Source organism: Idiotropiscis lumnitzeri, chromosome 1 (genome assembly GCF_059441095.1).
Source record: "Idiotropiscis lumnitzeri isolate Australia: NSW breed Sydney's pygmy pipehorse chromosome 1, RoL_Ilum_1.0, whole genome shotgun sequence".
NCBI classification, from domain to species: Eukaryota; Metazoa; Chordata; class Actinopteri; order Syngnathiformes; family Syngnathidae; genus Idiotropiscis; species Idiotropiscis lumnitzeri.
In genome coordinates this window covers 24407357-24425380 of record NC_142391.1, presented here as the reverse complement: position 1 = coordinate 24425380, position 18024 = coordinate 24407357, and the positions used below count along the sequence as shown (strand labels likewise).

Here is an 18024-nt window from a genome sequence, read left to right as displayed (position 1 = left end):
ACATTTCGACTTTTTGTTACAGCCAAAGACCAAAGAGCACGAGGAGGAATTGGAGCGTCATGCCCAATTCTTGTTAATTAATTTCAACCACACCCACAAGAGGATCCGCAGGGTGGCGGATAAATATCTTTCTGGTTTGGCCGAGACGTGAGTGGTCTGCATCGACCGATCATTTTAGTCCTTCGTGTTTTGGTAAGCTCTGTCTCCCGCTTTTAACAGATTTCCACATCTGCTTTGGAACGGCCGTGTGCTCAAGACCATGTTAGATATTTTGCAGACCCTCTCGCTCTCTCTAAGCGCGGTACGTATTAAGAAAGGCAAATGTTGCTCTGCAAAACCGACAGACGCTTGCGTAACAATCCAGTCAAAAGTAATGCCTCGAATGTTTTGGGCTTGTTCAGGACATCCACAAGGACCAACCTTACTATGACATTCCAGACACCCCTTACAGCATCACTGTGCCTGATACATATGAGGCCAGAGAGGTACGTTTTTGTGTCCACTAGAGGGAGGCACAGAAGCAAATTACATGGTTCAGCGGGTCTGTAATATTTACCCAAACTACTGCATCAAAAATAGTCAGCTGTCCAAGTATGTTGTATCATCAGTTATAATATATTGCACATCACAGTTAAATATTGTACTCAATTGAATGTTTAAAAACAACCTGTTCTTAAATATTTCATGATAATGTAATGTATTTAATAGTCTGTTCAAAAAAATCTGCTGTGCTTGAAAAATATTCTGGACGACTACTTCTACTACTACTACTACACCGCTTTGTGAATCTCTTGCCAGGTTTTTTCTACTGTTTATTTAAATGCACATAATTTATTTTGCCTCACTCGTTAATTATTTGGACCCTCCTCAGAGCATCGTGAAGGACTTTGCTGCTCGGTGTGGGGAGATCTTGAAAGAAGCAATGAAATGGGCCCCTTCCGTCACAAAGTCTCACCTTCAGGTCTGTATTTTACGGCCACTCAAATAAATAAATCTGCAATTCTCCGAGGACACAAACTGCGGATACACTAAATCTGTTTATTGTTCTGACATTTGCTTGTTCCAAGTTGTTCATCTTCTTATCTCCTCCTCAGGAGTACTTGAACAAGCATCAGAACTGGGTGTCGGGTCTGTCCCAGCATACGGGCCTGGCCATGGCCACAGAGAGCATCCTGCACTTTGCAGGCTACAACAGGCAGAGTACCACTCTGGGCGTGAGTCTCAAACACAGACAGAAACATACACAGAGCCCTTTTGTCCTTTTTCCATACCGCTGATCCTGTTCAGGGTTACAGTGAAACTGGAGGTTAAAGGGGAGTACTACATTGAGGCAGACAGCCGAAAACGCGAGCTTTCATGTTACAGATATTCTGTGGCAATAAATATTGCATCGGAGTTAAAGGGGAATTCAACCCCAATGTTTTCTTTACAATATGTTCAATGCTGCAGCACTTGTCTGAGCTTGATATGCTGATTAATATTGCGTTTGTGGAATATGAATTCAGCAGGGGGCGGCCCTGAGCAACTGTTATATCATTTTCAGTCGACAGCAAGTGACAAAATGGCCGCCCGCTGAGATGGATAAAAAAACGACGGATATGTTGCTTGACTCATATTCCACAAAAGCAATTGTTATCAGAACGCCGTGTTTTGACAAGTGGGGCCGCATACAACATTATCGGAAAGAAAAAATTGGGGTTGACTATAAAACTTTACTCTTACTCAAACTGAAGCCCCTCTAAATAGCTTTTTAACCTTTTAGCTGCTTGCTCAGAACATTTGTGAGTTTTGACGACACCATGCTTGTTATATGTGCATGTTGATGTGTTTTATTGTTTACTGTATCGTCTTTTAACTTGCTGATCTACTTATAATAATGTTGATGATCTATTGTCATCACTCGCATTCAAAACATATCTGATTACAATTGTCACCGGCTGATGAAACGCATTCTCAACATCCTCACATTTGATCGCTTTAAGGCTCTCCATAAGCGCCACCAAGTACACACGAGTGTTTATTTGTTGTTTTACAAGAAGCGTTTTTGAAGAATTACACTGTCAAATTTCTTGATTTTGGCTTTCAATGTGATTCACACCCTTAATTACTTACCAGCGCATGCGTACACCCGTTTTGCGTGTCCATTTGTTGTGCGTGCGGCATACGTGTTTGTCGGCTTGCTTTATGCTATTTGCGTCTTTCATTTGCTTCATTAGTTTTATTTGTCTTTATCAAACTACCTGCCTGACTGGTTGGTTGGCTGCTTTACGGATTTGGCTGGTTACCCGGTCACTTGGCTGCAATGGAATGGTGGGTTGTTGTGGCTGGATGGTTGCCCATTTGGCTAACGGTGATGCTGGTGCCCACCTCTGACCCGCACCATAGGCTGCGTTCCCTCAGGTTGGTTTCAACTATGAATACAATGAGACGAGGGCTTTACGCGGTTGTCGACTGCTGAGCCACAAAGTGACATTGCGTTTGCCTCCCCAGACCACCCAGCTGACAGAAAGACCTGCATGTGTGAAAAAAGATTACTCCAACTTCATGGCGTCTCTCAACCTGCGCAATCGATACACTGGAGAGGTATAGGGTACTTTTTTTTTTTTTTGTAACCTCTTTGATCCAGTTCACATCTTAGGTTCTTAGTTACAAAACGATTTGTACACCTTCCACCGTCCTATGGAAAATATTTAGCACTAAAGATTAGGAATGTAACAATTCATCGAAAATCAATTTAAAATTGATTTAAACTGCTGAAAATCTGCATCGATGTCAAAGACAAAAGAATCGATATGGAAATTTTGACCACAAAAGGATTTGTAATGGTAACAATCAAATATTGTTGATTTATTTATTTTCATGTTTAGTTCTGGCAATAACCAAACGCTGATAAGACAACAATGTGGTTAAGTCACATTTTTATTATTTCTTAATTCTGTTCATCAAAGTTTATTTTTTTTTTGGAAAGTTACATAAGGTTACTTTTTGTAACAAGGACAAAATGCAGACGTTAAAATAAAAACACATTTTGTTTGTAAAATTAGTTATTAATTTCTGAAAAAAAAATCTAATTGAAATTGCAAACTGACAATCAAATTGAATCGAGGCTTGAGTTAATCATTACCTCTCTACTTTAAATTCCTTCCTGGGTATTATTATTGTAACAATTGAATCATCTCAACACTTTTCCTGTAATTGACATGAAGACAAAAATTAATAAACTGTGCAGTGCCCCATTTCGAGCGCTTTTATACAATTTACTGCCATCTTCATGATGAGAAGTGCCACTCATGTCACTCTCAACCTCTTCTCCGCTTCATCTCTTTGCATCCACCTTGGTGAGCACTGAACTCAGTGCTATATATAATACCGTCTGGCTCTTGCTGTTGTCATTTCAATCGTTATTGTGAAAAAGGTTGAAAGGTTTTGTAGATTTCAGGGATGTACAACTGTGAAAGGAGCAAAATGAGGGCAAACGCCGACCATGACATTAAATATATCGTTCCTTTAATACCTCTGTGACAGCATCAATGAAAACCTTATTACACATTATTATATTTCAAAATTCATTAAAAAAAAAATCTCATGTTGGACTTTATTTTATTATGCAAGTGTTCCTTACCTAGTTGCCATTGAGTTCATTTCAAATTACTTGTTCAGTATTGCAGTGTCAATTATTTGTTAAAATATTATTTCAAGAATATTTTTCAACATTATCACTTACATACATGTATAATTCCATATTAACCCTTGTACATTTTATTTCACTCAAGAATCTATAAAAGATCATGAATGTGTTTGTTACAAGGTGGCCGGTATGATCCAGTTTTCCGAGGCGACGCACAGTCAATCAGACCTGAACAAGTTGATGATCGAGCAGATGACGAGTGCGCTCGACAGCCAAGATCCCGAGGCTTTCACCCGGGCCATGTTCAAGATGGCAGCCTTGCTAATAATCACCAGAAGTGCGTCGTTCTTCACTAACAAGGAGGAACTGTAAAATGAAGTGGTTTTAGGCTAAATGGAACCGTCTTTTGTTGTCAGACTGCAACCCGCAGCTGCTGCACCATCTGTGCTGGTCGCCCCTGAAGATGTTCACTGAACATGGCATGGAGACGGCCATCGCGTGCTGGGAGTGGCTGCTGGCTGCACACAACGGGGTCGAAGTGCCAGTGAGTCTCACGCGCTTTGAGCGCCGACCACGTTCGTTCGTACAGAGTGAATACAATTGTGTCTCCTCCGTGTCCAGTTCATGCGTGAGATGGCAGGCGCTTGGCAGATGACGGTGGAACTGAAGATGGGTCTGTTCTCCGTGGCCAAAGTGGAGGCGGGCCCTCTGGCCGTGTCAGAAGAGAGTCAGCCTGCACCCTGCGCACCTGACGTTATACCCCACTACCTGTGGATAGAGGTCAGCGACACTGCTTCACCCCACTTAAAGCACACGCACTCGACGCTGTCGTCATCAAGCTTGTTGTGACACGTAATTATCATGGAATCACGCAATTTGAGGTTAGCGTCAAACTTTTATTTATTTATTTATATTTTTTATTATTAATTAATTAATTTATTTTTAACAGAACCTCAGCAGAAATGAACGTCCATGAAATCTAAATCTTAACATCCTCGCTGAGATAGGCTCTAGCTCAGCCACCACCGAGTGCGCTAAAAAAACAAATGCGTGATTAATAATAATAATAATAATCATGATGTGGTGATGGTTTCCTTTCAGCAGTCTTTATCTTCTTGCAGTTTCTGGTGCAGAGGTTCGAAATAGCCAAATACAGCAGCTCGGACCAGGTGGAGATTTTCACCACCATCCTGCAGAGGTCCCTGTCTCTGAGCGTGGGAGGAGCCAAAAGCAATTTGAACACCCATGTCGGCGCCATCGGCCCAAGATTTAGGTTTGCTGTTTGAGTCCCGAAATACTTTTATTCCCTTTGAAACACAATGAGTACATTGTCCTGTCTCTGCTCTGTTATGTAGACTGCTTACTCTGGGTTTAACTCTCCTGCACGCTGACGTGGTGACGAACGCCACCATCAAAAATGTACTGCGAGAGAAAATCTATTCAACAGCTTTTGACTACTTCAGGTAGAAAAAATGAGAGTTGCAGGTGAGGAAAGAAAGCTCGTGATTGTAATATATTTTTTGTGTGTAGCGTCAATCCCAAATTTCCCACTCAAGCTGATCAGAAGTTGAGAGAAGACATCAGCATCATGATCAAGTTCTACGCTTACCTGCAGTCAGACAAAAAGTATCTCGCTGCCAACCAGCTAGTTCCCCCAGGTTTGGCACTTTAAAAAAAATAATGGCTACTGTACACTGACTTGCCAAAATATCGAGCAGTATTGCCATGATTAATATTATTTCGGAAACTATTTTACTATTTTCAAAACAGCACTAGATTCTGCAGGTTTATCTGATATTGTGGCAAGCTGGTGTTCTTTCCTCCGTGGTCTTTGGCGCACCAAGATGCTAAAGGGAATCATTTGGCCTCGTTTAGATCCACAAGACATGTCGGTGAACAGCTTGACAGTGATGGCGGTGACGGACAACCGCAGTAACCTGGATGCGGCCATGGGTCAGAGGCAGCAGGTGGCTCAGGGATGGATTAACACCTACCCTCTGTCCTCTGGAATGTCCACCATATCCAAGAAATCAGGTGAAAATCACGCCCACTGCCTCTACGTGTGAAAAGATTTCAAATAAAATGTGATGGATTGCTGATAAGTTTCTCCTGGAATTATTTAAGGCCTCTCCAAAAAAAGCAACAGAGGCTCTCAACTGCACAAGTACTACATGAAACGTCGTACGCTCCTACTGGCGTTACTGGTATTTAGATTTAATCACACTGGCCATATTCGCAAATAAGCATCAAGTCGTGATCTTGCTGCTTAGCTTTTTTTTTTAAATTTTTTTTTTGGGTTGGTGTGGCTTTCCTGTATTGTAGGCCAGCGAGATCGAGCGACTGACAACATGGTACAACCCTTTGTCAACTCAAGAGCTCGCCATCGCCACCGAGCAGTCTGTGGAGACCAGCATCGCCAACTGGAGGTCCAAATACATCAGCTTGACGGAGAAACAGTGGAAGGACAACGTAAATCTGGCGTGGAGCATTGCACCTTACCTGGCGCTGCAGCTGCCTGCCAGGTATGCCGAGGTCTCAGCTCCCGAGAATGTTTCAGAGGACGTTAAGAAACAGACAGCGAAAGCATTTTACGTTGTTTTACGTAAACGGAGATCATTTTGATCATTTTGTGTAGTTTCTGTCAACGGTGGCGATGACCAAAATATTTCGTTAACGCCCCGTTTTTTTGCATGACGATAACGAGATGATGACGAGCTAAACGTGGCGAGTGAGAGACGGCAAGGCAGAGGGATTCGCCAGCCAAGCTCCGCCCTCCGTAATAGCACAAAAGTCATTTTGAAGAGAAGCTCTTTTCTTAAAGTGAATCAAGCTCAGTGGGTTACTTCATTCTGGTAACAGCAAGCTGTAAGCTGTATGAAAACTAGACGAAACTTTTTTTTTAATAGGTTTCGTCAACTAAAACTAGCCTTAAACGATCACGAATAAATGATTAAATGTGCCGATAACTCATAAGCATTTTTGTCCAAAAGGCTCAAACTAAATCTAAAATACCTGCCAAAATGAACACTGTTTGACAACTTAAATAATTCATAGAAGAACGCTTACCTATCGAAATGCCTGAATGGTTTGATGTTACACTGTGCTCCGCCACCTCCAGTAGTTTCACTTTGCTATTAATGAATTCACCTAGTTGCTGTTTTCTTTTTTGTTTTTTTCCTGTGGAACCAATCTTTAGCTATTCACTTATTTTGATTCTCTTTGGAAACAACCATATGCCACCAAAACCCCTTTTCTAATAGTCGAATGTAAAATAAGCTTGGATGATGTTTACCTTGAAACTATTGATACAGAATGATAAACATTTTGTGTGAGGAGGCAACGTTTTTCTTTTTTCCTTCCTCCTCCTTCCTCAGGTTCAAACACACTGAAGCGATTGTGTCGGAGGTGACTCGTCTGGTGCGTCTGGATCCAGCTGCTGTGTGCGACGTCCCTGAAGCGGTCAAGGTGAGCTCTTGTTGCCAAGCATCGCCAACCAAGCATGTCTTTATAGAGCTCGCTTGGTGCACTGCGGCACAATCATGCAGGGACAGACAAACAGCGGAGAAGGCCTTTGCCGAAAAGGAAATCCCACAAAGCTGAATTGCATTGAATTGTTCAACACCTAATTCATGAATCTCAATTCTTTCAATAGTGGCCTATTTCATTTATTGTCCTTTCGACTTCTCTTGCTCAAGGAACAATTGAGTGTTTATTTATTACAACTTGTGGTAAATTGTGTTCGACTGTAGGCCTTTAACCTGCATTTGCATTTTTAAGTGCTAAGCAATATAAAATGTTGAGTGCCAATGCTCTGGCGTGATCCAGTATTTCACTGGGGAAAAGATTCTCTTAATGAGGCAATGCTTCGCTCCCTCCAGATTCCGTCCAGAGCGCTTTGTGTATGTCTTAATGAGCCTCTCATATGTAGAACGAAGAAGTGAGGCAAGAAGGACATCATGTCCCTCTCGGCCATTCAGAAATTGCTCCTTCTTCTCATCTTGTGGTTCATTCCAGTTGTAACCAATGTTTTGGCTCAGCCTTTTTGATTCCTATTCTTATTTTCTGTTAATGTGATTTTTTTTCTGAGCGCTGCTACTATTTCCTACGGACCTAGAACGCACCGCAGCGTTGAGATGACGTCTCATCTCGTACGAGTGACGTAGAAAACTTTCTAGCATTTTGTTTCATGCGAGTTGAAGGAGAAGGCTTTGAAGAGACCAAACTGGTCCGTTGAACTTTTTTTGGTGTGAACTGTGAGCGAATGGAGTTCAAATCTTGTGGTGTTTTCTTGCGAAGGAAATTAGATTTTTTTTTTAGGCTATCGATCCTGGTGAGTGTTTTTGTCGAATGTGCCTAATTAACATTCCTGTGTCAATGTATCTCGTGATGTGTAACTGAAAAAAAACAGTCAGGATGAAGGTTGTGAACGTTGAGGTTGTTATTAGCTAATGGTGAGATAAAACTGAAAAAATTAAAGCATTGTAAACTATTTTACTCGCATATGCCTTCCTAGCAAGTGTACTACCTAGTGAGAAAAGCTAACAGGCTCACGAAGGACTCCATGTGTGTTAGATACACGTATTTTCTTTTATTCTATTTAATTTTTTTCACTGGTCGATTGTTGCATTGTTGTTTTTGGGGCCACATTGAATGAATGCTCGGCACGTTTCGTGCAGGCTGTTTTTTTCTGGGACTAATAGAATCGTCTCAAGCTTGAACTGCACCGGCAGTGGATTGGATACTTCGTAGGACGCCGGCGAGTGACGTTGGACCCCTGGAGGGTGGTAGGACCGTCAAGAGGATTTCTTTTTGGACAAATCATTTTATTTAATTTTTTTTTATAAATACGTTTTTATTTGCTTTGATTCATACATCAGCTTGTGCTGTTTTATACATTTTTTTCAATCTTCAATCAATTTACATTAGCTACTGTTACTCAACAAAACTACATTTACGACAAGATATCTTTTTTTTCAAAATAACTCAAAATACAGTGTTTGATATGAATATGTTCAATAGATTTAAAACAATGAATATGTTCAATAGATTTAAAACAACAACAAAAAAAAGAAAACAAATCAAGTGTCATTTCGACTGTCTCCCCGTTTTCAGTCACTCTTCATGCAATCATTGGTCCCTTCAAAATGAATCATTAATCATGAGATAAAGAACAAAGGTGCGAGATTATCAATACGAAATGAACACAATATAATTCACAGTTATTACAATCTACATATTAGAACTACTTTGATATCGGGATTTATGAAATTGAGTCTGATTGTGATAATTAGGAGTACTATACCATTTGGAACTTGGCTTTTGCACCGCGCTCCAGTCATCCAGTGTTCACCTAAAAACGGTCAGTTACAAAGCAAGCCAAGACTCGCTTCACGAGTCGGAACAGGACCTGTCTGGCAATGATTCCGGCGGCTAAGATGCCAACCATGCAGAGCAAAACCAAGCCACGTCGTAAAAGCAGCACTTTTAGTGTTGGAACATTATCGACGATGGCGATTGCAGGTTCGTGCTGGTCAGGATTCTGTTGGTTGTCTGCAGCACTCTCAGACCCTGGCTCGCGGTCTTGCATCTCCACCACTGACATTGCCGAACCTTCCGAAGAGCTGAGGCAGGATTCGGAGGCCAACGAGCGCTCTCCTCCGGACCAGAGATCTCCCACTCCGACCACGATGGCCACCACTGACAACTGACACTGTCAATACAGATGATGCGGCGGTTAAGTCAATAGGCTTGCGACCCTCCGAAAGAGAAAGACGTCAACCTAAAAAGTTTACCTATGATGAACTGGGAGAGCCACTGAATTTGGCTATTAGTTCTTTTTTTCAAGCTTTAAGCGTTGCGTTCTCGAGAGCTGTGCTACAACCTCCACAATGCCCAAGCTGTAAAACGTTGCATGAAGAGACTCATGCCGTTTAGAGGGGGAGAATGGTGCCGAAACCCGGGACTCAATGAAACAAAGTATGAATCCGCTGATGTTAAGGCTATGCTAAACCAATGAAACAAACTTGAACTCAGAAATGGAGTGTTATACAGGAAGTGTCAAGACAAAGATTCTCTAGTCTACCAGTTAGTACTACCTCATCAGTATCGTGAAAGAGCTTTGAATGGTGTACATGATGAGATTGGTCACCTTGGATTTGACCGTGCCTTACATCTTGCTCGAGCTAGGTTCTATTGGCCAAGAATGGCGAAGTCCATTGAAGATAAGTGGAGGAAATGCCCTCGATGTGTCATGAGGAAGGGTCTTTCCCAAAGAGCCGCCCCGCTGGAAAACATTCACACGACTTACCCACTTGAATTAGTTTTTTAGAATTAGCCATTCCGTTGGGAAACATGAAAGCCACAACAGTCAGCTGATACATCACAGATTGGGCTCCCAGCTCATCTTCACTAATGATGCCGGCAAGGCACCCTCCGATTTCAAAAGCCCACCACTCGAGACAAAACATGAGCATGCTCGGCAAGGCCAGCTTGACGAAGGGTCCCCACTCAAGGAGACAATCGCGTGACCAGCCTCCCCACGTGGCTTTGTGTAAGCCCTTCCAGTAAATGTAGACCAGTAAGACGATGAAAAAAACAAACTGTGAGGTTGCGTTTGCTGCAGCAGACCCAGGAACTCCCAAATGCAGAAGATGGAGGAAGACGTAATTCATGACTGCATTTAAGACGTTTCCAATTGCACCGATTATGACCTGAAGCCAAACAATTCCCTGGTTCTGAAGATATCTTCCCAGCAGCTGGTACATGAATGCCGCCGGTAGAACGGGTATGAAGGAATACGCATAGGTTTGTGCCAGACTGGCAACCTCTGGGCTCTGTTTAACAGCAAGTAAAAAAGGTTCGGTGTTTACGAGAACAGCCCAGCAGGGGAAACAAGCCAGCAGAAGAATCAGAACCATCCTCTGCTACCACAATTTGTGTAACCACCACAATTGAAACTACGCAGCGTCACACGTAAGCTAAGTTGTCAGAAAATAAATCTGAATTTTTCAGTGTACCAATTATTCATATGTATTCAATTCAAGACTCATCTATCTTAGGTTGCAGGGAGATTGGCGGCAGCAACTCTACTTAGAGCAATAAGAAACCTCCCACAGAAATAAGACACACTAAGAGCAATTAGTAGGAATATGTGAACAGTTGTGTTTATATATCTTAAACTCCTTAATATCTAGAACATTCAATTTTTCTTTAAACATATATTCGTGTTAGTATCAGTTTGTGTCAAAATTGGTGTCAGATCTGACCCACAAAAAAAAAATGTCTGAGATCTCAGAAAAAAACAATAAAAAAGGAAAAAAATAAATTTGTCCAAAAAGAAATCCTCTTGACGGTCCTACCACCCTCCAGGGAAATAGGTGGCCACGGGAATCCAACGTCACTCGCCGGCGTCCTGCGAAGTATCCAATCCACTGCCGGTGCAGTTCAAGCTTTAGACGATTCTATTAGTCCCAGAAAAAAACAGCCTGCACGAAACGTGCCGAGCATTCATTCAATGTGGCCCCAAAAACAACAGTGCAACAATCGACCAGTGAAAAAAATTAAATAGAAGAAAAGAAAATACGTGTATCTAACACACATGGAGTCCTTCGTGAGCCTGTTAGCTTTTCTCACTAGGTAGTACACTTGCTAGGAAGGCATGTGCGAGTAAAATAGTTTACAATGCTTTAATTTTTTCAGTTTTATCTCACCATTAGCTAATAACAACCTCAACGTTCACAACCTTCATCCTGACTGTTTTTTTCAGTTACACATCACGACATACATTGACACAAGAATGTTAATTAGGCACATTCGACAAAAACACTCACCAGGATCGATGGCCTCAAAAAAAATCAAATTTCCTTGGCAAGAAAACACCACAGGATTTGAACTCCATTCGCTCACAGTTCACACCAAAAAAAGTTCAACGGACCAGTTTGGTCTCTTCAAAGCCTTTCTCCTTCAACTCGCATGAAACAAAATGCTAGAAAGTTCTCTACGTCTCTCGTACGAGATGAGACGTCATCTCAACGCTGCGGTGCGTTCTAGGTCCGTCGGAAATAGTAACAGCGCTCAGAAAAAAATCACATTAACAGAAAATAAGAATAGGAATCAAAAAGGCTGAGCCAAAACATTGGTTACACAGTCATTTCATTCATGTTTTTTTATTTTTAATGCAAAACGATTAATACGCACGTTTACTTCTCCACAGTTCCTTGTGACGTGGCACACAATCGACGCCGACTCTCCTGAGCTGAGTCACATTCTGTGCTGGGCGCCCGCAGATCCCCCAACAGGACTGTCTTACTTCTCCTCCATGTACCCCCCTCATCCGCTCACGGCGCAATACGGGGTCAAAGTGCTCCGCTCTTTTCCTCCAGTAGGCTCACGCATCACTTGTTGTCTTTTGAGATGCCAGGTTGACCTTCTAAAATATTTCAATTGCTTTTTTCTAGGACGCCATCTTGTTTTACATTCCTCAAATTGTCCAAGCACTTCGCTACGACAAGGTGAATTTGTGAGTTTTTATATCCAAATGTGGACAGGCACTCGTCTTGTTTTTTTTTTTACCTTTTTACAACAATCCCCAAATAAAAAATAATAATAAATCCGTAGACTGTGAAAACATGTGCTAGATTCTGGCAAACAAACACATTTTATTTAATAGTTTTCAACCTGCTAGCAAAATTTGAATGGACCTCACTTGCCTCGTTCCTGCTTTTGGTCGCATATCACTGCAACCCAGACTTGGTATCTCCGGCTGTCTCATGTTCTAGATGGGTTACGTAAGGGAATACATCCTGTGGGCGGCTCAGAAGTCGCAGCTCCTTGCCCATCAATTCATCTGGAACATGAAGACCAACATCTACCTGGATGAAGAGGCTCACCAGAAAGACCGTAAGATAACTCTCGTCTCATGACAAAATGTATGCACACAAAAAGAAAAAAACAAATGTCTCTGCCCGCCTGCAGCCGACATTGGCGAGCTGTTGGAGCAAATGGTGGAGGAGATCACCGGCAGCTTGTCTGGACCAGCTAAGGACTTCTACCAGCGGGAGTTTGACTTTTTCAACAAGATCACCAACGTGTCAGCCACTATCAAGTACGAACTCATGTTTAAAGAAGCCGATTAAGGAGGGAGCTTTGCATCATAAAAAAAAAAAAAATGAAAGATGGTCAAAGAATATTTTTCTGTGCTTATTTTAAACATTTATTAGATAGGTAAAAATGATAGAGTAAAGAATTGGAACCACACAATCAGCAAATACTTATTCTGGTGCGTGTTTATTATTTTCATACGCACCTGCGCACCACCTGCAATAAATGCACTGCTGACGAAAGCATTATTATTATTTTTTTTAAATAGCGTCATGTTATTTAGTCAGCTCACACTCATAACTAGGGACAATTTCGAGTGTTCAATCAACCTGCCATGCATGTTTTGGAACGTGGGAGGAAACCGGAGTACCCGGAGGAAACCCATGCAGGCATGGGGAGAACATGCAAAGATACACACATTATTTTACTGTTTGCACCAAGAAAATTGAATGTAGTCAAAAGTCAAGATATTCATTTAGGACTTCAATAAACTATTGTACAGAAACTCGCATCTCTAACAAACGGTGCCCTCTTGGTAATTTCTTTGTTTACTATGTAGCGTTTTCCCGTGTGTTCCGATGTTTTGCTCGTGCCCGCTACCCGCGCTCCCTTCCCGAAACCCCTCGGCCAATCATTTCCGAAGTGTTGTTTGCTTTCACGTCACTCTGATTACACACTGGTCTGCAAGCTGCTCACTGAAGCTAATTATTTGTCCTCTGACATGTCCCATTCCGGAATGACAAAACTCCCCTCGGTTCTCATTAGGAAAACAATGGCAAATATCCAGAGGTGAATGTCCCTCTCTTGTGAGCAACAACAGAGCCGAGCTGTCACCCGTGGTGTCAAATCCTTTTGTGAGATACCCATGCATGCACGCTGACATCACTTTGTTTGTCTCTCTCTCTCTCGTTCTCTCAATTAGACCTTTTCCCAAAGGGGAGGAGCGGAAAAAGGCCTGCCTGGAAGAACTATCCCAAATCAAAGTCCAGCCAGGCTGCTATCTACCCAGTAACCCGGAGGCCATTGTGTTGGATATCGACTACAAATCAGGGACCCCAATGCAAAGGTGGGCTCCACGTTTGCACTAAACATTCACCATTCATTTACCGCACGTAATGCTGAACTTTGTTAAAAAATGTGCCCAGTGCTGCCAAAGCGCCATACCTGGCCAAATTCAAAGTGAAGAAGTGTGGTGTCAGCGAGCTGGAAAAAGAAGGTATCGTCACTCATGCTTCCAATGCCTTGGGACATTTTGATTTGGTTGGTTGCACAAAAAAAAAAAATCGGAAATCTTAAAATTTATAAAAATATTGCAGTGTTGTCGTGTTAATATGTGACTTTAAGAGGCGGGGCCACTTGGGATGGGATCTTGACGGGTCTGCTTGTGAGTGTTTGGGGGGTGAGCTGTGGATGAGCCTCGACCTTTGCGTTTTATACCGTTCTCCCGACATTGAGGATACACTCAAGTCGCGTCACACTTCCTCTATACTGTCATTCTGACTTGACTACTGCATTTGCGACGATTTGGGAAGTCACATTTTCATCAGAATTCAGATCTCCCTGCATCAAGGTTTAGCTAGAACAATGGTTGCCAACCTTTTTCACTCGTGTACCGTCGAAACATTTTGTCAAAGTAACCGCTCACTCTCATGTGTTGATGATTCTCCAAACGTAGAACTTAACACAACTGATTTTAAAATTTTTTGGGGGGGATTTTTTTTTTTTACTCAAAATGAAACAAATCTTTTGCCTTGAAAATAAGTAAAAAAACTAAAACAAGAATATAATAAAAAGAAAAAAAGTACATTTGTTATATGAAACTCTTATAATATTTACCATAAAAAAAGAAAAACACAGCTTTTAAAGAAAATATATCAGGAAGAAAACACCAGAATAATATCTAGTTTAGCAGATGATCATTTCATCAGTAATCCGAGCTTTAATGAGACACTTGAGCTGACACGTAGCTGTTGTGATATCGGTGTGACACGTTTCTGAGCTTGGAAATCAATTCAATATGTTATGGAAGCACCTTCTATGTGCTCACTTCCCGCTGGTTGGAAAGCACCAAGCTCGAATATGACCTTGACTGCGCATGACCGCCGTCCTTCTTCCCTTCAGGTCTGCGGTGTCGCACCGACTCTGCGGATGAGGAGAAAAGCAAAGAGGAGGCCAAGAGAATCTGCTGGCAGGCGGCCATCTTTAAAGTGGGCGACGACTGCCGACAAGTACTGACCTTCTACTAACCCGACTCGAATGTCCCGTCATTTTCTGTCTTATTTTATTTGTTTTCAAGTCTTGCTCTTTGTGTTCAGGACATGCTTGCGCTTCAAATCATCAGCCTTTTTAAGAACATCTTCCAGCTGGTGGGCTTGGACCTCTATGTGTTCCCTTACAGGGTGGTGGCCACGGCTCCAGGAGTAAGACAAACTCAAAAATGATGACCAATCCACTCTCTCGTCCACATGTAAACTGGCTTTTTTTTTTCCCAGTGCGGCGTGATCGAGTGCATTCCAGACTGCAAGTCCCGGGATCAGCTCGGCCGCCAGACGGACTTTGGCATGTACGACTATTTCTGCAACCAGTACGGCGATGAATCCACGCTGGCATTCCAGAAGGTAACATTGGTAGCCAATGAGAATTCCGGTACCGAGTCCCGCCGCTTCCCGTTTCTCCTTGCAGGCGCGGTACAATTTCATTCGCAGCATGGCGGCGTACAGCCTGCTGCTCTTCCTGCTGCAGATCAAAGACCGACACAACGGCAACATCATGCTGGACAGCCAGGGGCATCTCATCCACATTGGTGAGTTTGTTGTTGTGTCTCCAGTGGTGTCCAGACAAAAAAAACGACAGTAACTTCTCATACTGCCTGTAGTGTTTGTTTGTTTTTTTTTGCTTCTTTTTTATAACTTTGTTGCGAGGCACATAACTGTTCCCAATTGAGTAATTTCACCACAAACTATGATCCAAAACACTTTTAAACCATTTCTATCCTGTAAAATAACCCTTAAAACTATACCACCTGCGCAGTGAACCCTCTCCTTCACTTTTGCCCGCCCAAACTCATTGTGAGTTTCCCTTGGCAACTTGAACCAGGATATTGTTGCCACACTCAGGAAATGAAGAGAATAGGATGTTACATTGAATCTGTTGGGACAATATGCCAGTTAAATGCCGAACTGTGCGCGTTTGATCGCCAGATTTCGGCTTCATGTTCGAAAGCTCCCCCGGCGGCAACCTGGGCTGGGAGCCTGACATCAAACTGACGGACGAGATGGTGATGATCATGGGCGGCAAGATAGAGGCCACACCCTTTAAGTGGTTCATGGAGATGTGCGTGAGGGGTTACCTCGCAGTCAGGTGAGGAGTACCGTACCAAAACGAGTCCCAGGTGCGACGTGATGACACTGACACGGATTGGCTATAGACCCTACATGGATGGAGTGGTCTCGTTGGTGAACCTCATGTTGGACACCGGGCTCCCCTGCTTCAGAGGGCAAACCATCAAGTTGCTCAAGTGAGTCCACAGATGTAACAAAGTTCAGTTTATTTATTCAAGATTGTGATTTTTCTTTATGCCGCTTCCAGTTCAAGTTTACTGTCTCTCTCTCAAAACAAAGACATTACGTATTCAACCGACATACATAACTTTGGCTTCTATCTTAATGCTAACCCATAATGGGAAACACCTTTGACAGGCTATGAAACTAGCATCAATATTGCTGTCGTTGGAAACCTTTAAAGATCCAATTGAACACAAACAATTGCAATTCATGCAGATAGACTGTAACAATTTTCTCGGGCATATAGTATTTATCCTCTGTGAAGATCGAGGAACATTACCACAACTTAGTTGCTACGGTCTTCTGTGTTTCATTTATAATGAGTTTGAAATAAACTATTTTGGGATCATAATATGTGGGATAGTTACGGTTAAAATGTTTAATTTAGGCATTTGTAAACATTTATTTGTGGAACCTCAATTACTCGCTCAGTCACTGTCCTCGTGAATAGTGTTGGATTACTGCACTGAAACGTTGATTCGTTGTTGTAGGCAGCGCTTCAACCCTGGCTTGAGTGAGAAAGAAGCAGCCGCCTTCATCATTAAAGTCATCCAGAACTGCTTCCTCAGCAACAGGTCGGTACCACAAACAACAAGATCCTCACCTTCCGCTTCCATCAAGTCAAAAACAATTGACACGCCAATTCTCTTTTGTCCTTTTCCCCCGCAGGAGTCGAACGTACGACATGATCCAGTTTTACCAAAACCAGATCCCCTACTAAATGATTGTGCCTGAGCATGTGCACCAATAGATGGGATGCGTGTCTATGTTCGTGCGTGCGTGCGTGCCTTTAAGAATGTCCTCCATTGATTACCGTGGCCGCGTCGTTTGATGTCGTCTTGTCTTTTTATTTCCAATCATTAAGTAATTTATTCCCCTTCTGCGCTAAGTGTCGTTATTGATAAATTGATATGCTGTTGCACTTGTTGCATCTTGACTCGTGTGCACTTAAATCTGATGTTAATTTGCACGTTCGCTCAAAATGTTGTGCCAATTGGTGAAGAAAATGTGACGGTTCAGTAGCAGAGCAACAAGGCAGCGGTTACCGCTGCGCTCATCTTTTTTACGGACCAATCAGAGGATTGATACCCGTTTTGTTTAAAGCACTGTCGATGTTGGTCGTGGTTGCCATGGTGATGCTGCTCGTAATTGTGCGGTGTAATCATCCAAAGGGAAGGGTTGCTTTTGTTTGAATGAAGGTGATAGTTTGAATGTTGTTGCATGAAGAACTTTTGTGCGGGTCCACTTGCCGTGAAACTTTTTGGTTGAATATTTTTCAGATGAAGCAAACCCGTCATGTGCCCAATGTTAGTTGTAACGTCACTGATTGTAAAGATTCTGCCTCTCTTTGTACATTTATAGCCGTGACTCATTCTCTTTTTCTATATATTTATGCCTTTTGAATCAGAATGCACAAGATGTTAAATCAAATAAAGATTATATTGATTTAAAGAAACCCTACAGGATTGATTTATTTTTTTGCACGTAATGATATAAAAATCATGAAAGTCATTAAATTAGCAGGTTCGCACTGTATGAAGATCTGTGACTGACAGCTGTCCACGTTCCCATCATTTCTTAAAATCCAATGGATAGGGTAGGATAGTGGTTCGTACATCTGTCTCAAACGTCTGAAGTTCAGGAGGTCAAATCATGGCTGTGTCCTATGCTTGCATAGGTTTTTTGTTGGGTTATCTGGCTTCTTCCCACATTCCCCCTCAGAATGCCTGTTGG

General features: G+C 42.3%; 1 protein-coding gene and 1 pseudogene across 2 annotated transcripts in view; one reads left to right on the top strand and one right to left on the bottom strand.

The window, feature by feature from the left end:
- The window catches only part of pi4kab (phosphatidylinositol 4-kinase, catalytic, alpha b), a 32833-nt gene extending 15087 nt beyond the window's left edge, over positions 1 to 17746 (top strand). Inside the window, exons 25-55 of one of the 2 annotated variants that reach the window (XM_088291246.1) lie at positions 23 to 147; positions 220 to 301; positions 402 to 485; positions 872 to 961; positions 1095 to 1214; positions 2386 to 2400; positions 2491 to 2583; positions 3809 to 3965; positions 4045 to 4172; positions 4250 to 4408; positions 4750 to 4901; positions 4984 to 5091; positions 5159 to 5286; positions 5504 to 5662; positions 5753 to 5832; positions 5951 to 6150; positions 7003 to 7093; positions 11841 to 12008; positions 12085 to 12138; positions 12406 to 12526; positions 12602 to 12731; positions 13650 to 13793; positions 13873 to 13943; positions 14849 to 14955; positions 15043 to 15147; positions 15220 to 15345; positions 15410 to 15530; positions 15928 to 16087; positions 16155 to 16244; positions 16782 to 16865; positions 16960 to 17746. In XM_088291246.1, coding sequence (XP_088147372.1) covers positions 23 to 147; positions 220 to 301; positions 402 to 485; positions 872 to 961; positions 1095 to 1214; positions 2386 to 2400; positions 2491 to 2583; positions 3809 to 3965; positions 4045 to 4172; positions 4250 to 4408; positions 4750 to 4901; positions 4984 to 5091; positions 5159 to 5286; positions 5504 to 5662; positions 5753 to 5832; positions 5951 to 6150; positions 7003 to 7093; positions 11841 to 12008; positions 12085 to 12138; positions 12406 to 12526; positions 12602 to 12731; positions 13650 to 13793; positions 13873 to 13943; positions 14849 to 14955; positions 15043 to 15147; positions 15220 to 15345; positions 15410 to 15530; positions 15928 to 16087; positions 16155 to 16244; positions 16782 to 16865; positions 16960 to 17011 — 3504 coding nt within the window. In that variant the 3' untranslated portion in view covers positions 17012 to 17746. The remainder of the gene's footprint in view (positions 1 to 22; positions 148 to 219; positions 302 to 401; positions 486 to 871; positions 962 to 1094; positions 1215 to 2385; positions 2401 to 2490; positions 2584 to 3808; positions 3966 to 4044; positions 4173 to 4249; positions 4409 to 4749; positions 4902 to 4983; positions 5092 to 5158; positions 5287 to 5503; positions 5663 to 5752; positions 5833 to 5950; positions 6151 to 7002; positions 7094 to 11840; positions 12009 to 12084; positions 12139 to 12405; positions 12527 to 12601; positions 12732 to 13649; positions 13794 to 13872; positions 13944 to 14848; positions 14956 to 15042; positions 15148 to 15219; positions 15346 to 15409; positions 15531 to 15927; positions 16088 to 16154; positions 16245 to 16781; positions 16866 to 16959) is intronic. The other variant, XM_088291254.1, reaches the window with a different exon arrangement.
- On the bottom strand, positions 8811 to 11375 carry LOC148343899 (multidrug and toxin extrusion protein 1 pseudogene; annotated as a pseudogene).
- Positions 17747 to 18024: the final 278 nt, after the last annotated feature.